Source organism: Bombina bombina, chromosome 8 (genome assembly GCF_027579735.1).
Source record: "Bombina bombina isolate aBomBom1 chromosome 8, aBomBom1.pri, whole genome shotgun sequence".
Classification (NCBI taxonomy): Eukaryota; Metazoa; Chordata; class Amphibia; order Anura; family Bombinatoridae; genus Bombina; species Bombina bombina.
The window spans coordinates 261,067,667-261,089,344 of NC_069506.1; the positions used below are offsets into that span (position 1 = coordinate 261,067,667).

General features: G+C 37.2%; 1 protein-coding gene across 2 annotated transcripts in view; it reads left to right on the plus strand.

Annotated features, from left to right (window-relative positions):
• The window catches only part of LOC128638174 (venom serine protease inhibitor-like), a 63,859-nt gene extending 45,768 nt beyond the window's left edge, over window positions 1-18,091 (plus strand). The window contains exons 2-5 of one of the 2 annotated variants that reach the window (XM_053690037.1): window positions 13,858-13,916; window positions 14,035-14,082; window positions 15,911-15,961; window positions 17,577-18,091. In XM_053690037.1, the coding sequence (XP_053546012.1) occupies window positions 14,043-14,082; window positions 15,911-15,961; window positions 17,577-17,926 (441 nt within the window). In that variant the 5' untranslated portion in view covers window positions 13,858-13,916; window positions 14,035-14,042 and the 3' untranslated portion in view covers window positions 17,927-18,091. The remainder of the gene's footprint in view (window positions 1-13,857; window positions 13,917-14,034; window positions 14,083-15,910; window positions 15,962-17,576) is intronic. The other variant, XM_053690038.1, reaches the window with a different exon arrangement.
• The last annotated feature ends 3,587 nt before the right edge of the window (window positions 18,092-21,678 follow it).

Below are 21,678 nucleotides of genomic sequence, written 5' to 3' on the forward strand. Positions count from 1 at the left end.
AGGCCCTTTTAAGGGCTGGTAAGGTAAAAGAGCTTTGAACTTTTTTAATGTAGATTAGGGTAGGGAATTTTTTTATTTTGGGGGGCTTTGTTATTTTATTAGGGGGCTTAGATTAGGTGTAATTAGCTTAAAATTGTTGTAATATTTTTTAAATGTTTGTAACCTATTTTTTTTTTTTTGTAATTTAGCTTTTTTTATTTTTTGTACTTTAGTTAGTTTATGTAATTGTACTTAATTGTAGTTATTTGTAGTTAATTTATTTAATTAATTTAATGATAGTGTAGTGTTAGGTTTAATTGTAACTTAGGTTAGGATTTATTTTACAGGTAATTTTGTATTTCTTTTAGCTAGGTAGTTATTAAATAGTTAATAACTATTTAATAACTATTCTAACTAGCTAAAATAAATACAAAGTTACCTGTAAAATAAATATAATTCCTAAAATAGCTACAATGTAATTATTAATTACATTGTAGCTATTTTAGGGTTTATTTTATAGGTAAGTATTTAGTTTTAAATAGGAATAATTTATTAAAGTATAGTGTAGTGTTAGGTGTTATTGTAACTTAGGATAGTTTTTATTTTACAGGTAAATTTCTCTTTATTTTAGCTAGGTAGCTATTAAATAGTTAAGAACTATTTAATAGCTATTGTACCTAGTTAAAATAAATTGAAAGTTACCTGTAAAATAAAAATAAATCCTAAGGCCTAGATTTAGAGTTTTGTCGGTAACGAACCGCGTAGCTAATGCATGCTTTTTTTCCCCCGCACCTTTTAAAGCCCGCTGGTATTTAGAGTTCACAGAATGGCAGGGTTTTCTGTGCGTTAGGCTCCAAAAAGGGAGCGTAGAGCATCATTTACCGCCACTGCAACTCTAGATACCAGCGTTGCTTACGGACGCGGCCAGCTTCAAAAACGTGCTCGTGCATGATTCCCCCATAGGAAACAATGGAGCAGTTTGAGGTTAAAAAAACCCTAACACCTGCAAAAAATCAGCGTTAAGCTCCTAACGCAGCCCATTGTTTCCTATGGGGAAACACTTCCTATGTCTGCACCTAACACCCTAACACAGAGCTTTCCAAACTTTTTATGTTGGTGACACACTTTTTAGACCTACGTCATTTCGCGACACAGTAATTCAGTTGCACTGGCAAACAGGAGGTTAAACTAACTTGTTTTAAGAGATACGGACACATAAATAAATTATATAATAACGAAATGCATTTACAAGTAACAGTATGTATGTGCAAGAATTAAAACAAGTTTAACAACACCAATAGCTACTTACTATTTTAATGGGATGTATGAGGTTGACGGGATGAACACAGTTTATGAATATTTGGTGGAATATTAGACACTCGCATTTTTAAGCTTCCCCTTCCTATCCATATATCAAGAGTAGGAACAGCAATGCACTACTGGGAGCTAGTTGCAAAAACCCCCCACTGACTTCAGCTCAGCGTTTAAGCTGCTGCCCTTAGAGCTCGGTGACTGCTGTCCCACTTACTGACTACACATGCAGTCACGAGCCATTTAAGGAGACTACACGTGCAGTCAGGAGCCAATGTGCCGCCAAAGCCACCAATGAGAAAACTTTCAGTTCCCACTGAGCTGCGCCAATAGGTTAAGATGATCTGAGACCCCCTAGGTATCAATCACGTGTCAACCATGTGATATGCATAGCAGGAAGGCGGAAAGTCAGAAACCAAAAAAAAATTTTTTTTAAAAATTACATTTTAAAAATATTGTGCTGAAGCAGGGACACACCTACACACTGCTGCCGACACACTAGTGTGTCCCGACACACAGTTTGGAAAGCACTGCCCTAACATGTACCTCGAGTCTAAACACCCCTAACCTTACACTTATTAACCCCTAATCTGCCGCCCCCGCTATCGCTGACCCCTGCAAATTATTATTAACCCCTAATCTGCCGCTCCGTAAACCGTTGCTACCTACATTATCCCTGTGTACCCCTAATCGGTTGCCCCTAACACCGCCGACCCCTACTTTATATATATTAACCCCTAATCTGCTGCCCCCAACGTCGCCTCCACCTAACTACACTTATTAACCCCTAATCTGCCGACCAGACCTGAGTGCTACTATAATAAATGTATTAACCCCTAATCCGCCTCAATAACCCTATAATAATAGTATTAACCCCTAATCTGCCCTCCCTAACATCACCGACACCTGACTTCAAGTATTAACCCCTAATCTGCTCACCGCTACTATAATACTTTTTTTAACCCCTAAAGCTAAGTCTAACCCTAACACTAACACCCCCCTAAATTAAATATAATTTAAATCTAACGAAATAAATTAACTCTTATTAAATAAATTATTCCTATTTAAAGCTAAATACTTACCTGTAAAATAAACCCTAATATAGCTACAATATAAATAATAGTTACATTGTAGCTATTTTAGGATTAATATTTATTTTACAGGCAACTTTGTATTTATTTTAACCAGGTACAATAGCTATTAAATAGTTAATAACTATTTAATAGTTACCTAGTTAAAATAATTACAAAATTACCTGTAAAATAAATCCTAACCTAAGTTACAATTAAACCTAACACTACACTATCAATAAATTAATTAAATAAAATACCTACAATTATCTACAATTAAACCTAACACTACACTATTAATAAATTAATTAAATACAATACCTACAAATAACTACAATTAAATAAACTATCTAAAGTACAAAAAATAAAAAAAAACTAAGTTAAAAAAAATAAAAAATATTTACAAACATAAGAGAAATATCAGAAAAGAAATCCAGCAAACCTCCCAGGCATATAATCAATCAAAGATTTATTTGGAAAACCGTGCACAAAAACATATAAGAAAGGGTAAAACATACAGAATGTCCCAACAACCTGGAACAAATAAAGGAATCGTCCTACGCGTTTCAGCAGATATTCGCCTTATTCATGGACATAATTTACTCCACACCAGCATGTCTATTTAAACACACCCTTGTCATCAGGTGTGAGAGCTCCAGGTACTAATTATTAAAGGGACAGACCTAGAATATCACCATACTGAAATAAAGACAGACTAAAAATAATAAGCATTTCATTGGGGGATTGCAACGTTAATACTTTAAATGTCAATATAGCATATAAAGAAATATACAGATCTCAACAATTTATAAACGCCTGGGCTAAACATATACATATAATTTGAGTAGCATATTCTACCATAAACATCTAATTAAAGACTTATATAAATGGGATCTGCCTCTATTTAATGTAGAGCCTCCATGCGAAAAAATATTTATGAACTGATATGCTAATGCCTTAACAATAACCATATTTTTGGAAATAAATGGTAGTGAGTGCATCACATTATTAATTACCCCAACAGTATTATATATATTGTATACCTGAGAGAACTTATTAATGAAGAACAATAGAGAGAGCGTTGCAAAAGACAATGAGGAGATGCACAGAATAATGTGTATAAATCTCTTTATATATGGTTCAGAGCGAGGTGTGCTAATTCTAATGATAATGTACCTAGAATAAATTAGTAAAGATGGAATTTACTCTATTAATACATAGAGATAAAGGATATATACAAGCCAATCTAAACTATACTTCTGTGTACCCATCTTAAATACATGATGTAACTCCTCTTTAGTATAGATTATCACATTTTGCTACATAATGGACTTCCTGGGATCATAATCATAAATCCTATCTATTAATGCCTCCAAAAATTAATGACATCGCCCACTATGTTAAAACCATCTGGAATCCTGGTTTTCATTTTGAAAATCCAGAAAGCCTCTTTGTATGAAAGTTTAGTTACTCTATCTCCACCACGTATGGCAGGTTTGATATGGTCAATAATTTGCCATTTTAGACTATTAACCACTTTGTTGTGGACATGTATAAAATGTCTGGCAAGGTCAGAACATTCGATACCATGCTCAATATTCTTGAGATGCTCCCTAATCCTATTTCTACACTCTCTAGAGGTGCACCCAATGTATTGTTTTTTACATTCCACGCAATCTATAAGATAGATTACGAAGACAGAGCGACAGTTAGTATATGTATCCAACTCATAGACCTTCTGTGTGGTGTATGATTGAAAATTCTTAGTAACTTTTGTGAATCCACAAGCAATGCAATTGCTGTAGTGACACCTATAGTGCCCTTTTACATTTAACCAGCTATTGCTTCTTGTCTGTGTACTTCTAAGTAGACTAGGAGAAACTGCATTACCTATCGTATAGCCTCTACGCGAGACAAAGTTGCATCCCTTCTGCACAAGGTCTTTGAGGCTGTCCTCAGCAGTTAAAATTGGGAGATGTTTTTTCACTATATCACATATTGCATTAAATTGTGCACTATATGTGGTTATGAATGTAGGTCTGGAGTTATCAAAACGTTGTTTATTCACTAGGGCTTTGTTATCAAGGAGGAGGGTTTCTCTATCTAATCTGGTTACTTATAGGAGAGCTTGATCTATTGTTTTTATATGATAGCCTCTCTCTAGGAGATCTTTTCTCATTTTCAAGCTCTCTGTGATAAAGACTTCATTGTCAGTACAATTACGTTTTAACCTTATGAATTGCCCTTTGGCTATTCCAAAACCCATATGTTTTGGATGATTGCTTTGGCCATGTAATATGGCATTCGCCGCAATTGGTTTGCGATATAAAGTTGTCTTTATCTGCTGAGTGTCTGTTTTTCCAATCAGTAGGAGGTCTAAGTAGGGTATAGATTCTTTATTACTCTCATATGTAAACTGTAAATTAGCATCATTGCAGTTGAGAAATTGGACAAACTCCTTTAATCTAGATGGACCCCCTGTCCAAACGAACAGGAGGTCATCGATGTACCTTTTATACATAGTAATGTAACCCCTGAAGGGATTTGCATCTCCAAAGACGTGGCATGCCTCCCACCAACCCATATATAGGTTGGCGTAGGCTGGGGCGAATTTAGCCCCCATGGCAGTGCCACGTCCTTGGAGATAAAAAGTCCCCTCAAATTGGAAAAAATTATGGGTTAGTAAAAAATCCAAGGTTTGAATTAGAAAGGTCTTAAGATTGCTGTCATAGTTACTGAATCTGTCCAGCATGTATGAGATGGCTTCTAAACCTTTTTTATGAGGGATAGCAGAATACAGACTAACTACATCTATAGTAAGCCATTCCGCTGCATCTGTCCAAGCTACCTCTTTTAGACAACCTAAAAGGTGCTTCGTATCTTTGAGATATGATGGAAGACCATAGACTACTGGTTGTAGTAGAGATTCAATCCATGTTGAAATATTTTGGGTATAGGATCTCTATTTGAAAATATTTCAACATGGATTAGTAACGGCTGAAGAAGTCCAGAAGAGGCTCCAAAGTCGTCATCCTATCCGGGCAGAAGAGTAGATCCGGACCGGCAAACATCTTCTTCCAAGCGGCATCTTCTATCTTCATCCGATGAGGCTCCATCTTCTTGAAGACCTCCAGCGCGGAACATCCTTCTGGGCCGACGGACTACCGACGAATGAAGGCTCCTTTAAGGGACGTCATCCAAGATGGCGTCCCTCGAATTCCGATTGGCTGATTCTATTGGCTGATCGGAACAGCCAATAGAATGCGAGCTCAATCTGATTGGCTGATCGGATCAGCCAATCGGATTGAACTTGATTCTGATTGGCTGATTCCATCAGCCAATCAGAATTTTCCTACCTTAATTCCGATTGGCTGATAGAATCCTATCAGCCAATCGGAATTCGAGGGACGCAATCTTGGATGACGTCCCTTAAAGGAACCGTCATTCTTCAGTTGGACGTCGTCGGAAGAAGATTGATCCGCGCTGGAGGTCTTCACGATGGAGCCGTTCCTCATCGGATGAAGATAGAAGATGCCGCTTGGATCAAGATGGTTGCCGGTCTGGATCGCCTCTTCTTCCCGGATAGGATGAAGACTTTGGAGCCTCTTCTGGACCTCTTCAGCCGCAGGATTATGGATCGCCAGCCCCCGCTTGGGTTGGATAAAGATTTTTGAGCCAGGACCGATCGGTGATACCCGGTGAGGTGAAGATAAGGTAGGAAGATCTTCAGGGGCTTAGTGTTAGGTTTATTTAAGGGGGGTTTGGGTTAGATTAGGGGTATGTGGGTGGTGGGTTGTACTGTTGGGGGGGTATTGTATGTTTTTTTTACAGGCAAAAGAGCTGAATTATTTGGGGCATGCCCCGCAAAGGGCCCTTTTCAGGGCTGGTAAGGTAAAAGAGCTTTTCTATTTTAATTTAGAATAGGGTAGGGAATTTTTTTATTTTGGGGGGCTTTGTTATTTTATTAGGGGGCTTAGAGTAGGTGTAATTAGTTTAAAATTGTTGTAATATTTTTCTAATATTTGTAAATATTTTATTATTTTTTGTAACTTAGTTCTTTTTTATTTTTTGTACTTTAGTTAGTTTATTTAATTGTAGTTATTTGTAGGTATTTGTATTTAATTACTTTATTGATAGTGTAGTGTTAGGTTTAATTGTAGATAATTGGAGGTATTTTATTTAATTTATTTATTGATAGTGTAGTGTTAGGTTTAATTGTAACTTAGGTTAGGATTTATTTAACAGATAATTTTGTAATTATTTTAACTAGGTAGCTATTAAATAGTTATTAACTATTTAATAGCTATTGTACCTGGTTAAAATAAATACAAAGTTACCTGTAAAATAAATATTAATCCTAAAATAGCTACAATATAATTATTATTTATATTGTAGCTATATTAGGGTTTATTTTACAGGTAAGTATTTAGCTTTAAATAGGAATAATTTATTTAATAAGAGTTAATTTATTTCGTTAGATTTAAATTATATTTAACTTAGGGGGGTGTTAGGGTTAAGGTTAGACTTAGCTTTAGGGGTTAATACATTTATTATAGTAGCGGCGAGATTCGGTCGGCAGACTAGGGGTTAATAATTGAAGTTAGGTGTCGGCGATGTTAGGGAGGGCAGATTAGGGGTTAATACTATTTATTATAGGGTTATTGAGGCGGGAGTGAGGCGTATTAGGGGTTAATAACTTTATTATAGTAGCGGTGCGGTCCGCTCGGCAGATTAGGGGTTAATAAGTGTAGGCAGGTGGAGGCGACGTTGAGGGGGCAGATTAGGGGTTAATAAATATAATATAGGGGTCGGCGGTGTTAGGGGCAGCAGATTAGGGGTACATAAGGATAACGTAGGTAGCGGCGCTTTGCGATCGGCAGATTAGGGGTTAATAAGTGTAGGTAGGTGGAGGCGACGTTGTGGGGGGCAGGTTAGGGGTTAATAAATATAATATAGGGGTCGGCGGTGTTAGGGGCAGCAGATTAGGGGTACATAAGTATAACGTAGGTGGCGGTCGGCAGATTAGGGGTTAAAAATGTTTTATTGAGTGGCGGCGATGTGGGGGGACCTCGGTTTAGGGGTACATAGGTAGATTATGGGTGTTAGTGTACTTTAGAGCACAGTAGTTAAGAGCTTTATAAACCGGCGTTAGCCCAGAAAGCTCTTAACTACTGACTTTTTTCTGCGGCTGGAGTTTTGTCGTTAGATTTCTAAAAATCACTTCAGCCACGACTCTAAATACCGGCGTTAGAAAGATCCCATTGAAAAGATAGGATACGCAATTGACGTAAGGGGATCTGCGGTATGGAAATTCGCGGCTGCAAAGTGAGCGTTAGACCCTTTAATGACTGGCTCTAAATACCAGCGGTAGCCCAAAACCAGCGTTAGGAGCCTCTAACGCTGGTTTTCACGGCTACCGCTCAACTCTAAATCTAGGCCTAAGATAGCTACAATATAATTATTATTTATATTGTAGCTATATTAGGGTTTATTTTAATGGTAAGTATTTAGTTTTAAATAGGATTAATTTAGTTAATAATAGATATATTATTTAGATTTATTTAATTAATATTTAAGTTAGGGGCGTGTTAGGGTTAGTGTTAGACTTAGGTTTAGGGGTTAATAAATTTATTACAGTGGCGGCGGTGTAGTGGGGGGCAGGATAGGGGTTAATAAATGTATTATCAGTGGCGACGGTGTAGGGGGGGCAGATTAGGGGTTAATAAATTTAATATAGTTTGCGGCAGGGTCCAGGAGCGGCGGTTTAGGGGTTAAACTATTTATTTAGTTGCGGCGAGGTGCGGGATCAGCAGGATAGGGGTTAATAACTTTATTATAGAGGGCGGCGGCATAGGGGGGCAGGATAGGGGTTACTAGGTATAATGTAGGTTGCGGCAGTGTCCGGGAGCGGCCGTTAGGGGTTAATACATTTATTATAGTTGCGGCTGGGTCAGGGAGCGGCGGTTTAGGGGTTAATATGTATAGAGTAGCTTGCGGTGGGCTCCGAGAGCAGCGGTTTAGGGGTTAACATATTTAGTATAGCTTGCAGTGGCCTCCGAGAGCGGCGGTTTAGGGGGTAATAACTTTATTTAGTTGCGGTGGTGTAGGGGGGACAGATTAGGGGTGTTTAGACTCGGGGTACATGTTAGGGTGTTAGGTGCAGACATCTCCCATAGAAATCAATGGGATGTCTGGCAGCAGCGAACTTGTACTTTCGCTATGGTCAGACTCCCATTGATTCCTATGGGATCCGCCGCCTCCAGGGCGGCGGATTGAAAACCAGGTACGCTGGGCCGGAAAAGTGCCGAGCGTACCTGCTAGTTTTTTGATAACTAGCAAAAGTAGTCAGATTCTGCCGCACTTGTGTGCGGAACATCTGGAGTGACGTAAGAATCGATCTGTGTCGGACTGAGTCCGGCGGATCGAAACTTACGTCACAAAATTCTACTTTTGCCGGTGTCTAGGGCTTGATAACTAAGGCAAATCAGCCTCGCCACAAATACGCTGCGGAATTCCAGCGTATTTGAGGTTGACGGCTTGATAACTAGGCCCCAATAAGTTTATGGGGTACATAGGCAACAGTGACCAACAGTGACTCACTATATAAAGGGGATTTAAATACTATGCTGTTGCATTCTGGTTTTGTACTTGGTGTTTGATCAGACATTAAAGTATATTGATATGTGCAGATTATTTTTTATGTTACATACAATTAAGTGGTTTTCCTGGGTTGATAAAATGCATTTGTAAATTAATAGATACATCCTTTTATTACTTTTATGGGAATGATAACTTCTTGGTTTTACAGCTTAGTGGGTCAATATAGATAATAAATATACATATACAAATAGGGCTCCTGCTATGTTGAACGCTTTTCTAACTTTTTTTGGAATCTATGCAAATGATTATTTCATGCCCTATCAGCTCCAGTTTCCCAGTTAAGCTGTATAATTATTTATGCAAATTTATGCTAAATATTATATCCAGTATGCCAAAAATGCAGCAATCCTACTGCGTGCTCAGGGAAAAATTCCACATTGAGAATCAGGTACAATATGTAGTGACTAGTGATGTCGCGAATAGTTCACCGGCGAATAGTTCCCAGCGAACATAGCATGTTTGCGTTCACCGTGGCGAGCGAACATATGTGATGTTCGATCCGCCCCCTATTCGTCATCATTGAGTAAAACTTTGACCCTGTACCTCACAGTCAGCAGGCATATTCCAGCCAATCAGCAGCAGACCCTCCCTTCCAGACCCTCCTACCTCCTGGACAGCTTCCATTTTAGATTAATTCGGAAGCTGCATTCTTAGTGAGAGGAGGGACAGTGTAGCTGCTGCTGATTTAATAGGGAAATCGATAGCTAGGCTAGTGTATTCAGTGTCCACTACAGTCCTGAAGGACTCATCTGATCTCTGCTGTAAGGACAGCACCCCAAAAAGCCCTTTTTAGGGCTAGAACATCAGTCTGCTTTTGTTTTTTTCCTTTGTAATCTAATTGCAGTTGCCTGCCTGCCTGCCAGCATCAGTCTGCTTTTTTGTGTCAGGCTGACAGCGTATACTGTGCCCACTTGCCCAGTGCCACCACTCATATCTGGTGTAACAGTAGTGTAGATTTAAAAAAACAACACTTTTTTGACTGTGTTAAATAATAGCAGTCAGTTTCCTTCACACGTGTGCGTTTCAGTGCCTGCCTGCCAGGGCACAGTGTCACCCCAGTGCAACTCATATCTAGTGTAACAGTAGTGTACATTTAAAAAAAAACAACACTGATAGGGGACGTAACAGGGATTAAACTGATAAGAATAGTACTACTTAACACACCACTCCTATCTGGTGGCACATTAGATTGCACGCGCAGTGCCCCAAATTTGAAGTAGGAGGACCGACCAAGCATCTTTTTCCATCTCCCGGTTCCTAAAATCGATGCCATATACACGTCCCCTGATAGGGGATGTAACAGGGATTAAACTGATAAGAATAGAACAACTTAACACACCACTCCTATCTGGTGGCACATTAGATTGCACACGCAGTGCCCCAAATTTGAAGTAGGAGGACCGACCAAGCATCTTTTTCCATCTCCCAGTTCCTAAAATCGATGCCATATACACGTCCCCTGATAGGGGACGTAACAGGGATTAAACTGATAGGAATAGTACTACTTAACACACCTTATAATAACGCAGAGAGAGGCAACGCAGAGAGAGGAGTCTGAAGAAGAGGAGTCAGAGGAGGGAGGTGGCTTTGAGGAGGTGGAAGACCAAACACAGCAGGCGTCCCAGGGGGCTTGTTGTCACCTTTCGGGGACCCTTGGTGTTGTATGTGGCTGGGTGGAGGAAGAGACCTTCAATGACATCAGTGAGGACAAGGAACGGGACATGGCTAGCTTGGTATCCAACCTTGTGCAAATGGGAAGTTTGCGTTTGTGCAAATGGACTGTTTGCAGTTGTTTGCGGTGCGTTAAACGGGGAGTTTGGTCTGTCACTGTGAAGCGGGCGTAACCCTTACACTACCTGATCGATACAGCATCATACCTGATGTTTTAAAGCATGTTATTCCAAACAATTTAGGAATGTTAGGTGATTTATGCCCTTTATGGATAAAAACCGGGCTCTGCATCAACTATGTAATTTTGCATGGGAGTTTTGCCATGGATCCCCCTCCGGCATGCCACAGTCCAGGCGTTAGTCCACTTGAAACAACTTTTCCATCACTATTGTGGCCAGAAAGAGTTCCTGTGGGTTTTAAAGTTCGCCTGCCTATTGAAGTCTATGGCGGTTCGCCCGGTTCGCCCGTTTGCGAACAGTTGTGGAAGTTCGCGTTCGCCGTTCGCGAACCCAAATTTTTATCGTTGCGACATCACTAGTAGTGACATGATATATATATATTTTGCATTTATCTTTTATACATATATCTGTAATAGCCTTTGATGAGTTGTTTACTTTAGCTATTTAATCCATGTGCTCCTACACCTTTTATCTTACCTTATGTATACATATGTGTTTGTTTTGCAAATTTAATAGGGGAGATGTTTTAATAACAAGGTACCCAATTCAGTGTTACTTATGTATTTTAAGTGTATATTTTGTTTAATAAAGATATTTACTTTTTTGATATTATGTGAATTTCTAAGTTAGGTGGTGGGTCAATGGTTAATTTTGATATTTATTTGTTTTACACTGTGATTGGTTCAGGCAAACACCTTCATTGGCAATATATTGTGGTAGATACACCTGTTTTCCAGCTCTGATGAAATGCACTTGAGGCAGGAAACACGTCAGCTGCAGAACCTGTCTGCTGTGCCCTTTAGGTTTTTATATGCTGTATCCAATAAAGTGGACGTTTTAATAATTACCTCTCTCCTGGCTTATTTTCATGCTGGGATTGCTACTTTGTATTTGCTGCAATATGTAGCAAGCTTCATAGATCCCATGGAACTATTTTCAGTACTTTAGCTAGACATGGCAGTGCTATACCTAAGACAATGGAGGCTTGAAAAGAAAGCCGAACATATGAAACTCTTGATACAATATGTTTATGGGGTACATAGGCAACAATGTCTCACTATATAAAGTGTATTGATATACCCTATACTGGTTTTCTGGAATTCTGGTTTTGTACTTGTCGTTTGATCAGACATTAAAGTATATTGATGATGTGCAGATGTATGATGAGCTAGCATCTGCTTTACTTTCTCAGTACTCATTGTGATCTGATAAGAGAAAGATTTTAATTAATTTTATTTACTATTAAGTAGTTTTCCTGGATTGATAAAATGCATTTGTAAATGAATAGATTTATCCTTTTATTTGAATTATACATTTTTGGTTTCACGTCTTAGCAGGTAAATGTAGATAATAAATATACATCTACAAATAAGGGTCCTGCTATGTCGAACCTTCTACTTTGTTAGAATCTAAACCATTTATTATTTCATGCCCTCGCAGTTGCAGTTTCCAAGTTATGCTGTATAATTATTTATACAAATTTCTGCTAAATAATATTCCAGTATGCCAGAAATGCAGCAACCCTACTGCTCAGGGAAAAATCATTGAGAATCAGGTACAATATGTAGTTTGCTTTATAGATCCTATGGAACTATTTTCAGTACTTTAGCTAGAATTACACCAAGGAATGTGTAAAAGCATAATCCAATTAGATCTGCAGACTTTTAGGGGTTGGCAAATGTAAGAAATAGGTCATTATTATGCTACCTTGTCTTCTTACAGACTGGGACCCCCCACACACATTTACTAGAGCTCCTTGAGAATGTTGAACAGCAGCCTCTGAATATAAAATAAAGTGTTAAATAGTTTTCTGTATGTGTTAGCACTCTTTTGTTTGTAGTTAAAATAAGAATTTAAAGGGACAGTAAACTTTACATTTTTCTGAAAAGCTTTAAAAGCTGGGAAGCACAGACTGTTTAAGGCTTTCCATCAACGTTTTCAAACAATGTTCAAAATGTTAATTTCACACATGTAGGGAGTTCTTTGCTCACCAAAGCCTAAGCTTCCATGGCAACCCACTTTTTTTTAGATGGGCAGAACAGCCAATCATATGAAGCCCTGTCACAGCTGCAAGAGCAGCTTCAGAGCCCCAGTGTGAGCGATCCTGGTACAATAGTTATGTAGCAGCAGTCTTTAGACCACTGCTATTTAACCTCTCCGCTATCTAAAGTGTGGCAGAGTTCAATCAACCTGATCAGATCCAACTGACAGCTATTGTTTGCACAAGATTGGCTGCAGGCTTGCAGAGGGTGGCATTGCACAAGCTGCAGCTTCTGTGATGTTGAATGCAGGCAGCGCATGCTGCCCGCTGGCCTGAGGCTGGGCAAACAAAGTTCATGACAGCAAACATCGTCCGGCCACCTATTGATAAATGGAGCCCTAGGCTAAACATATCTTTTTAGGTTATGATCAAGTGTTGGGGAGAGCTACACCATTTGGTCTCACTGATTTATCTCAGCAACTGTATTTAAAAAAAAATTACTATAACTCATAATACACATATTAACTGGAGGCAAATGCATGTTAAATTGTTTTTAAAAACATGGAAATTGATTTTTATTTGCAATGCATTGATAATTTTTATCAGAACTCCCCTGGTTATCTCATACTCAGAAAAACCTCATTACTTTATTTGGGAGGCAGCTCACATCTCACATCTCACAGAGGCTTCCAGGCTCTGACTTTTTTCCAAGACAATTCAGTGAGATGATTTCACTATTTTTTTCTTCCTTTTTCCCACGTTCTTTCTCTCTCTTATCAGTTCTTTTCTCTTAGTATTTATTTTATGTTTTGCATTCTTACGTAATAGCATAACATTACATAATATCTTTTTCCAAGAGACGCCAAACATCAAGACATTAATTTATTACATATAATTATTGTTTCATAACAGTATGACGTTTCACAATAAACAATTTCATTTATTACCTTACCACCCTATTATATCTGATTATAAATAGAAGTGATCACTCTCTGATACTTTGCAGATGAAGATCCTGATAGTCAGCAGCAAAGATAAAGAGGCACCAGGACATCACCAGTACAGGTAATGATTGGGGGTAGTTATCAGATATATCACAAAACAAGAGATTTAAGTTGCAGATAGATAACCCAGCACCTGACAAAACTGAGACTATTTATGCTAATGTGACTTCTCTCCACAGATAAAAAGATGCTACAAAACATTCCTATAATTCTGCTGGTGGCCATAGGTAAGTTAATGTAGATGATTACACCGAGGGATACAGGTAGCATTTGTTGTGTAAAGAATATGTGAAAATCTTATATGGAATTATAAAAGGCCATTACATATACTAGAATAGCATAATCAGCCAATGAATAATGAAAAAAAATGGTTCAAAAGCACTTAGCTAATTTTTAAATGAGTAGTAGATTTTGTCAAAGTTAATTCAATTTCATTCCCCCAGCATCGTATGACATTCATCAACCAATCAAAAAAATGCATATACTTATATTCTGTAAATTCTTGCACATGCTCAGTAGGAGCTAGTGCCTCAGAAAGTGTGCAAAGTGTGCACCTTTCACAATGGAAGTAAATTGCAGTTGTTTAAATTGCATGCTGTATCTGAATCCGGAATCCTGCAAATTTTTACTTACAAAATGTAGAACCTTACCTTACACCAGTACAAAACAAAGTTGCCATTTACCAGTCCATTATTCTAATTTTTGTAAATCCCCTTAGAAAGCAATTAAATCTTGAACTGATCTAATCACCATACACAACTTTGTATCATCTGCAAAAATAAAAATATTAATGTTTAATCCCTCTCCTAAGTTATTTATAAAAGTATTAAAAAGAGCAGGGCCCTTTACTAATACTTGGGGGACCCCATTAATTACTTTTGCCCAATCTGAGTATGGTCCATTTATTACAATGTGTTGCTCCCTGACACTGTCTTCTATCCAATTAATTATCCATAGCTAAAATATTAGCTATTCCAAGTCCATTCATTTTGTACAATAATTTCTTATGTGGTATTGTATGAAAAGCCTTTGCAAAAAAGTATATCACATGAACTAATTCACCTTTATCTATGTTCTTGATTACTTCCCCATATAATCTAATTAGATTAGTTTACATGATCTATGCCTAATAAAACCATGCTGATTTTAACTCATAATCTTGTTTACACAAATCTACTCTTAAATATAATCTCTTATTATCCCTTCCAGTATCTTCCCCACTACCAATGCCAGGCATATTGCTCTATAGCTTCCTGGATCAGACCTACGTCCCTTTTTACGAAGTGGGACCCGATAAGCTTTATGCCAGTCCTAGGGTACTGTGACTGAGGATAATGAGTCTTGAAATATTAAGTGTAGAGGTTTGGCATTGCCAGCTCTAAATTCCCTTAGCACCATTGGGTTTATTCCATCTGGACCTGGAGTTTTATTTACCTTGATATTATCAACTTTTTTTCTTGATATCATCTAAAAATAATCCATTTATTGGTATGAACTTCTGTGTTCTAGTTTGTTCAATGTCTCTCCCTTTCGTTTCTCTCGTGTTTAGCACCTAAACCTTTCCCCGTTCACCGTTAATCATTCTACTCTTCTCATATTTTAATGTACCTATATTTTACTTTTAGATGTTTGCCATTTATATACTTATAAAATCTTTTAGGGCTTGTTGTAGAATCCTTCGCAATTAATCTTTCATTTTCATTTGTGGCTAATCTAATTGGTCTTTTACATGATTTGTTTACATTTAGCCACCAATCAGCAAGTGCTACCTAGGTTCTGAACCAAAAAACGGGCCGGCTTCTAAGCTTTACATTACTGCTTTTTAAATAAAGATAGCAAGAGAATGAAGAAAAAAATGATAATAGGAGTAAATTAGAAAGTTGCTTAAAATTGCATGCTCTATCTGAATCATGAAAGAAAAAAATGGGTTTGGTATCCCTTTAATAAATGTATTTAAATATTTACAGTTTTGCTTTTTTATGACTTACTACAATGCATGATAAAGCAATGTGAAACAGAGTATTACATGTGTAATTAACATATTATTTTCTCCAGCAGTGCTGCCCTTGACTTTGGTAAAAGCCCAAGGATACCCTGTGAATCATAGTAAGACATATTGCATTTATTTTATATATGCACAGTAGGTAGAAGTAATTATGTACTGAATTGTAAAATATCTGCACACAAAAAACATTTTCCCTCAAAGGCAAATAAAATAAATAATGGAAATATATTGCAGTTATTTATTTTCAATAATTAATACATTTATGGTTTTGAGTGTAATGTTCATTTTACTTCTATGATTGTTTAACTGCAGTCTGATGGATATGAGAAGTCAGTTAGAGACAACATACAACTATGTAAAATGTGGATCAGACATTTGAAATTAAAGGGGCATGGTACTCAAACATTTCTCTGCTCTATCTAAAAGATAATGCATCAAAATGTATTACAGAGCTTTTTTTAATAAAAAATATGTTTAGAAACTGAATAATAATATTTTTTTATCTGTAGGAGTTGCCGCTATTAGCCTGTGAACAGTAGAGTAGAGTCAGTAGAGTCTCATGCAAATATATTTTTATCATACGCAATAAACATTTTGAGTGCCACATCCCTTTAATTGTAAGGTGAGAGCCCTTGGCAAGTATTAATTATGCTGAACTATTAACTATTCAAATAAAAATAGATCATATTTAAGAGTTTCATGTATTTTTAAAGTTGTGAAAAGTACTTATCAGTATGAGTAAAACATATGGGTTGATCACAATCCTTTATTGGAGTTTATCTACTGATTGTTTTACAAAATATTTGAGTTTCATGTCCCTTTAAAGCCTTTTGGGATTGTTTTAGAACAATCCTTTTATAAGCTTTTCTAAGGATTGTGATTTATCCCTTTGTTAGGTCTATTTAGAAATTAGTAAAGCCAAGTAGCTTTATGAATGTGGAACATTTACACTAAATTCCTAAGATTTAAGTTTAAAAATATGTCTGCATATTATTCTCTGCAAATTCTTTGTTCTGCATAAATTACAACATCTAGAATTTATTTTCTGTTAAATGTCCCTTTAATATTATGAACAATATAAATTGACATTTGGGAAAGATGTCTAAGCATAAAAGTCTCTTTTATGTAAATTTAGTACTGTAGTTTATAATACAGGCAACTGAGCATTAACATATTATTTTTGCCCCAAAGTTGCTGTAACCTCCACAAATATTCCATTAAAGGGATGTGAAACAAACAAAATTTATGTACCACATACATAAAACGTTTCCAACTTACTTCTGTTATCAAATTTGCTTTTTTCCCATGTTATTCTTTGTTTTGTTGAAGAGATACCCAGGCATCTGGAATACTAAATGATAGGAAATAGTGCTGCCATCTAATGTTCTTGCAAATGTCTAACATTCTTGCAAAACTGCTGCCATATAGTGCTCCCGACATGCACGCTCCTGAGCCCACCTCCCTGCTTTTCTGCAAAAGATACCAAGAGAACAAATAAATTTGATCATCAAAGTAAAGTAGAAAATTTTTAAAATGTTCATGTTCCTTTAAGTGTATACCTACATAAGTGCATGTCATACATATTTATGCTCTACAAACAAATGATATAAAACTTTGAATGCATTACTTTAAAATTATTTTTAATTAGCCAGTTTTATGTTCTGCTGTGATTTGTAATATTTAGTTAGCTAAAATATGTTTTCTCTTATCTTGCAGAGCCAAACTGTGGGGTTAATGAACAATATTATTCTGAATGCAAGCCCTGCCCCAAATACTGTGGAAATGAACGTGTTGCATGCACTATGATGTGTAAACCTGGCTGTGGCTGCAAACCTGGCTATGTTCGTCAGACTTCCTCCTCTACAGCATGCATCCCAGAAGCAAAATGTATTAAATGCGGAGAACTGGAAGTTTATGATGAATGCCGTGCTCACTGCGATGATACTTGTGATGGTCCAACTCCGTGCACATTCATATGTAAACCTGGTTGCAAATGCAAGGAAAACTATGTCAGACACAGGGGGAGGTGTATTATGCGCTCAAGGTGTCCAAGATCTAACAACTAATTGTTATCATGAAGTTATTTTTTTTTTGACGTTCACATCCACTGTAGGTTATGCACAATAATCATATTAGCTTCAGTGTTGGAAAAATCTGTTTCTTTTGTCAAAATATCAAGCTGAAAATCATTAATAATTGTAATGGTTCTAAAATAAATCAAATGAGATTAATTGAGTAAAGTCTGTGTTGTCACTCAAGTGCTAATCATCTTTTTGTCATTAGGCATATTCATTCTAACTCTTTAGGACTTAAGTCTACAGAATTCCCAGTAAAGACAAAATTAAACTTTCACGATTTGAGTAGAGCATGCAATTTTAAACAACTTTCCAATTTACTTCTATTATCAAATTTGTTATATTCTCTCAGTATATTTTATTAAAGAGAAAAACTAGGTAGGCCCATAAGCGCTCAGGAGTGTGCACGTGTATTTACTACTCTATGGCAGCTGTGTTTAGCAGCATTGTACAAGAAAGCTACAAATAATGTTGCAAAACACTGCTGCCATAGAGTACTAAAGACACGTGCACACTCCTGAGCTCTAATGGGCCTACCTAGTTTCACTCTTTAAACTCTAAGAAAATGTTTCTAGGTAGAACATAAAAGTTTTCCAAAGTGTTATGCCCATCTATAGTATAATCACGTTTGTAACGCGTTTGTTGCCGTCGCTAGTTGCACACACATCCTCAAAAGAATGTTGTCTGCATGAGGCAGCCAAAAGAATGTTGTCTGCATGAGGCAGCCAAAAGAATGTTGGCTGTGCGCGCAGCCAAAAGAATCCACTTTGATGCAGCAAAGCTGCCTCCTGGTGGATTCCGAAAATGGCAGGGTGGTGAAAGAATCCACCAGAGGTAGATTCTTTCACCACCCTGACATTTTTAGAATCCACCATGATGCAGGGTAGGTAAACGAAGCCTTAAAAAAAAAAAAACATGCCCGCAGGAAACAACGAAAAACCACATAACCACTCGCAAGAAAAATTAAAAAAAAAAAAAATGCCCACACAAAGTTTTGGAAAAATCTGTTTCTTTTGTCAAAATATCAAGTTGAAAATCATTAATAATTGTAAAGGTTCTAAAATAAATCAAATGAGATTAATTGAGTAAAGTCTGTGTTGTCACTCAATTGCTAATCATCTTTTTGTAATTAGGCATATTCATTCTAACTCTTTAGGACTTAAGTCTACAGAATTGCCAGTAAAGACAAAATTAAACTTTCATGATTTGAGTAGAGCATGCAATTTTAAACAACTTTCCAATTTACTTCTATTATCAAATTTGTTATATTCTCTTAGTATATTTTATTAAAGAGAAAAACTAGGTAGGCCCATAAGCGCTCAGGAGTGTGCACGTGTATTTACTAATTTATGGCAGCTGTGTTTAGCAGCATTGTACAAGAAAGCTACAAATAATGTTGCAAAACACTGCTGCCATAGAGTACTAAAGACACGTGCACACTCCTGAGCTCTAATGGGCCTACCTAGTTTCACTCTTTAAACTCTAAGAAAATGTTTCTAGGTAGAACATAAAAGTTTTCCAAAGTGTTATGCCTATCTATAGTATAATCACGTTTGTAACGCGTTTGTTGCCGTCGCTAGTTGCACACACATCCTCAAAAGAATGTTGTCTGCATGAGGCAGCCAAAAGAATGTTGTCTGCATGAGGCAGCCAAAAGAATGTTGGCTGTGCGCGCAGCCAAAAGAATCCACTTTGATGCAGCAAAGCTGCCTCCTGGTGGATTCCGAAAATGGCAGGGTGGTGAAAGAATCCACCAGAGGTAGATTCTTTCACCACCCTGACATTTTTAGAATCCACCATGATGCAGGGTAGGTAAACGAAGCCTTAAAAAAAAAAAAAACATGCCCGCAGGAAACAACGAAAAACCACATAACCACTCGCAAGAAAAATTAAAAAAAAAAAAAATGCCCACACAAAGTTTTGGAAAAATCTGTTTCTTTTGTCAAAATATCAAGTTGAAAATCATTAATAATTGTAAAGGTTCTAAAATAAATCAAATGAGATTAATTGAGTAAAGTCTGTGTTGTCACTCAATTGCTAATCATCTTTTTGTAATTAGGCATATTCATTCTAACTCTTTAGGACTTAAGTCTACAGAATTGCCAGTAAAGACAAAATTAAACTTTCATGATTTGAGTAGAGCATGCAATTTTAAACAACTTTCCAATTTACTTCTATTATCAAATTTGTTATATTCTCTTAGTATATTTTATTAAAGAGAAAAACTAGGTAGGCCCATAAGCGCTCAGGAGTGTGCACGTGTATTTACTAATTTATGGCAGCTGTGTTTAGCAGCATTGTACAAGAAAGCTACAAATAATGTTGCAAAACACTGCTGCCATAGAGTACTAAAGACACGTGCACACTCCTGAGCTCTAATGGGCCTACCTAGTTTCACTCTTTAAACTCTAAGAAAATGTTTCTAGGTAGAACATAAAAGTTTTCTAAAGTGTTATGCCCATCTATAGTATAATCACGTTTGTAACGCGTTTGTTGCCGTCGCTAGTTGCACACACATCCTCAAAAGAATGTTGTCTGCATGAGGCAGCCAAAAGAATGTTGGCTGTGCGCGGAGCCAAAAGAATCCACTTTGATGCAGCAAAGCTGCCTCCTGGTGGATTCCGAAAATGGCAGGGTGGTGAAAGAATCCACCAGAGGTAGATTCTTTCACCACCCTGACATTTTTAGAATCCACCATGATGCAGGGTAGGTAAACGAAGCCTTTAAAAAAAAAAAAAAAAACATGCCCGCACGAAACAACGAAAAACCACATAACCACTCGCAAGAAATTAAAAAAAAAAAAAACGCCCACACAAAGTATAACAAAAAAAAACTAACCTCCCGCACGAAGTATTAAAAAACACTGAAACCGCCAACATTGCAAATGAATAAAGTAATTAACCCCTAATCCGCAAATAACATAATTAAAATATTAACCCCTTAGCCGTCAACCCCCACATCGCAAAAAAAATTAATTAACCTATTAACCCCTAAACCAACAAACCTCCACATCGCAATAAGCCTAATTAATCTATTAACCCCTAAGCCGCCAAGTCTCCACATCACAATAAAACTAATTGACCTATTAACCCCTAAACTGACGAACCCCCACATCACAATAAACCTAATTAACCTATTAACTAACCTAAACCGCCAATGCAAATAACTAATTTAATTACTAAGCCCCCTAACCTAACACCCCCTAAATTAACCCCAATACTAAGTTACACTTAAATAAAACATAACATTAAATTACCAAGAAAAAATATCTAAAATTACAAAAAAAAATCCTAACACTAAGCCCCAAATAGGTACTCACCCTTTCTGAAGTCCAGTGGAGAAAGTCTTCTTCCAGGCGGCTCCATCATCTTCTATCTTCATCCACAGCGAAGGCGGCACGGAGCGGAGGTGCGGAGCTGGCTTCCCCGATGCATGGCTTCTCAACGGTGGTCCTCAGCAGCGTGGAGGCTATTCTTCATGCAATCGTCCATCACACACTGAAGATTGAATGCAAGGTACCCCATATTTATTGGGATACCTTGCATTCCTATTGGCTGAAATTTTGAAATCAGCCAATAGGATGAGAGCTACTGAAATCTTGTTGGCTGATTTGAACAGCCAATAGGATTTCAGTGGCTCTAATCCTATTGACTGATTTAAAAATGTCAGCTAATAGGAATGCAAGGTACCCCAAATTGATTGCGGTACTGTGCATTCAATTTTCAGTGTACACCGGAGATTGG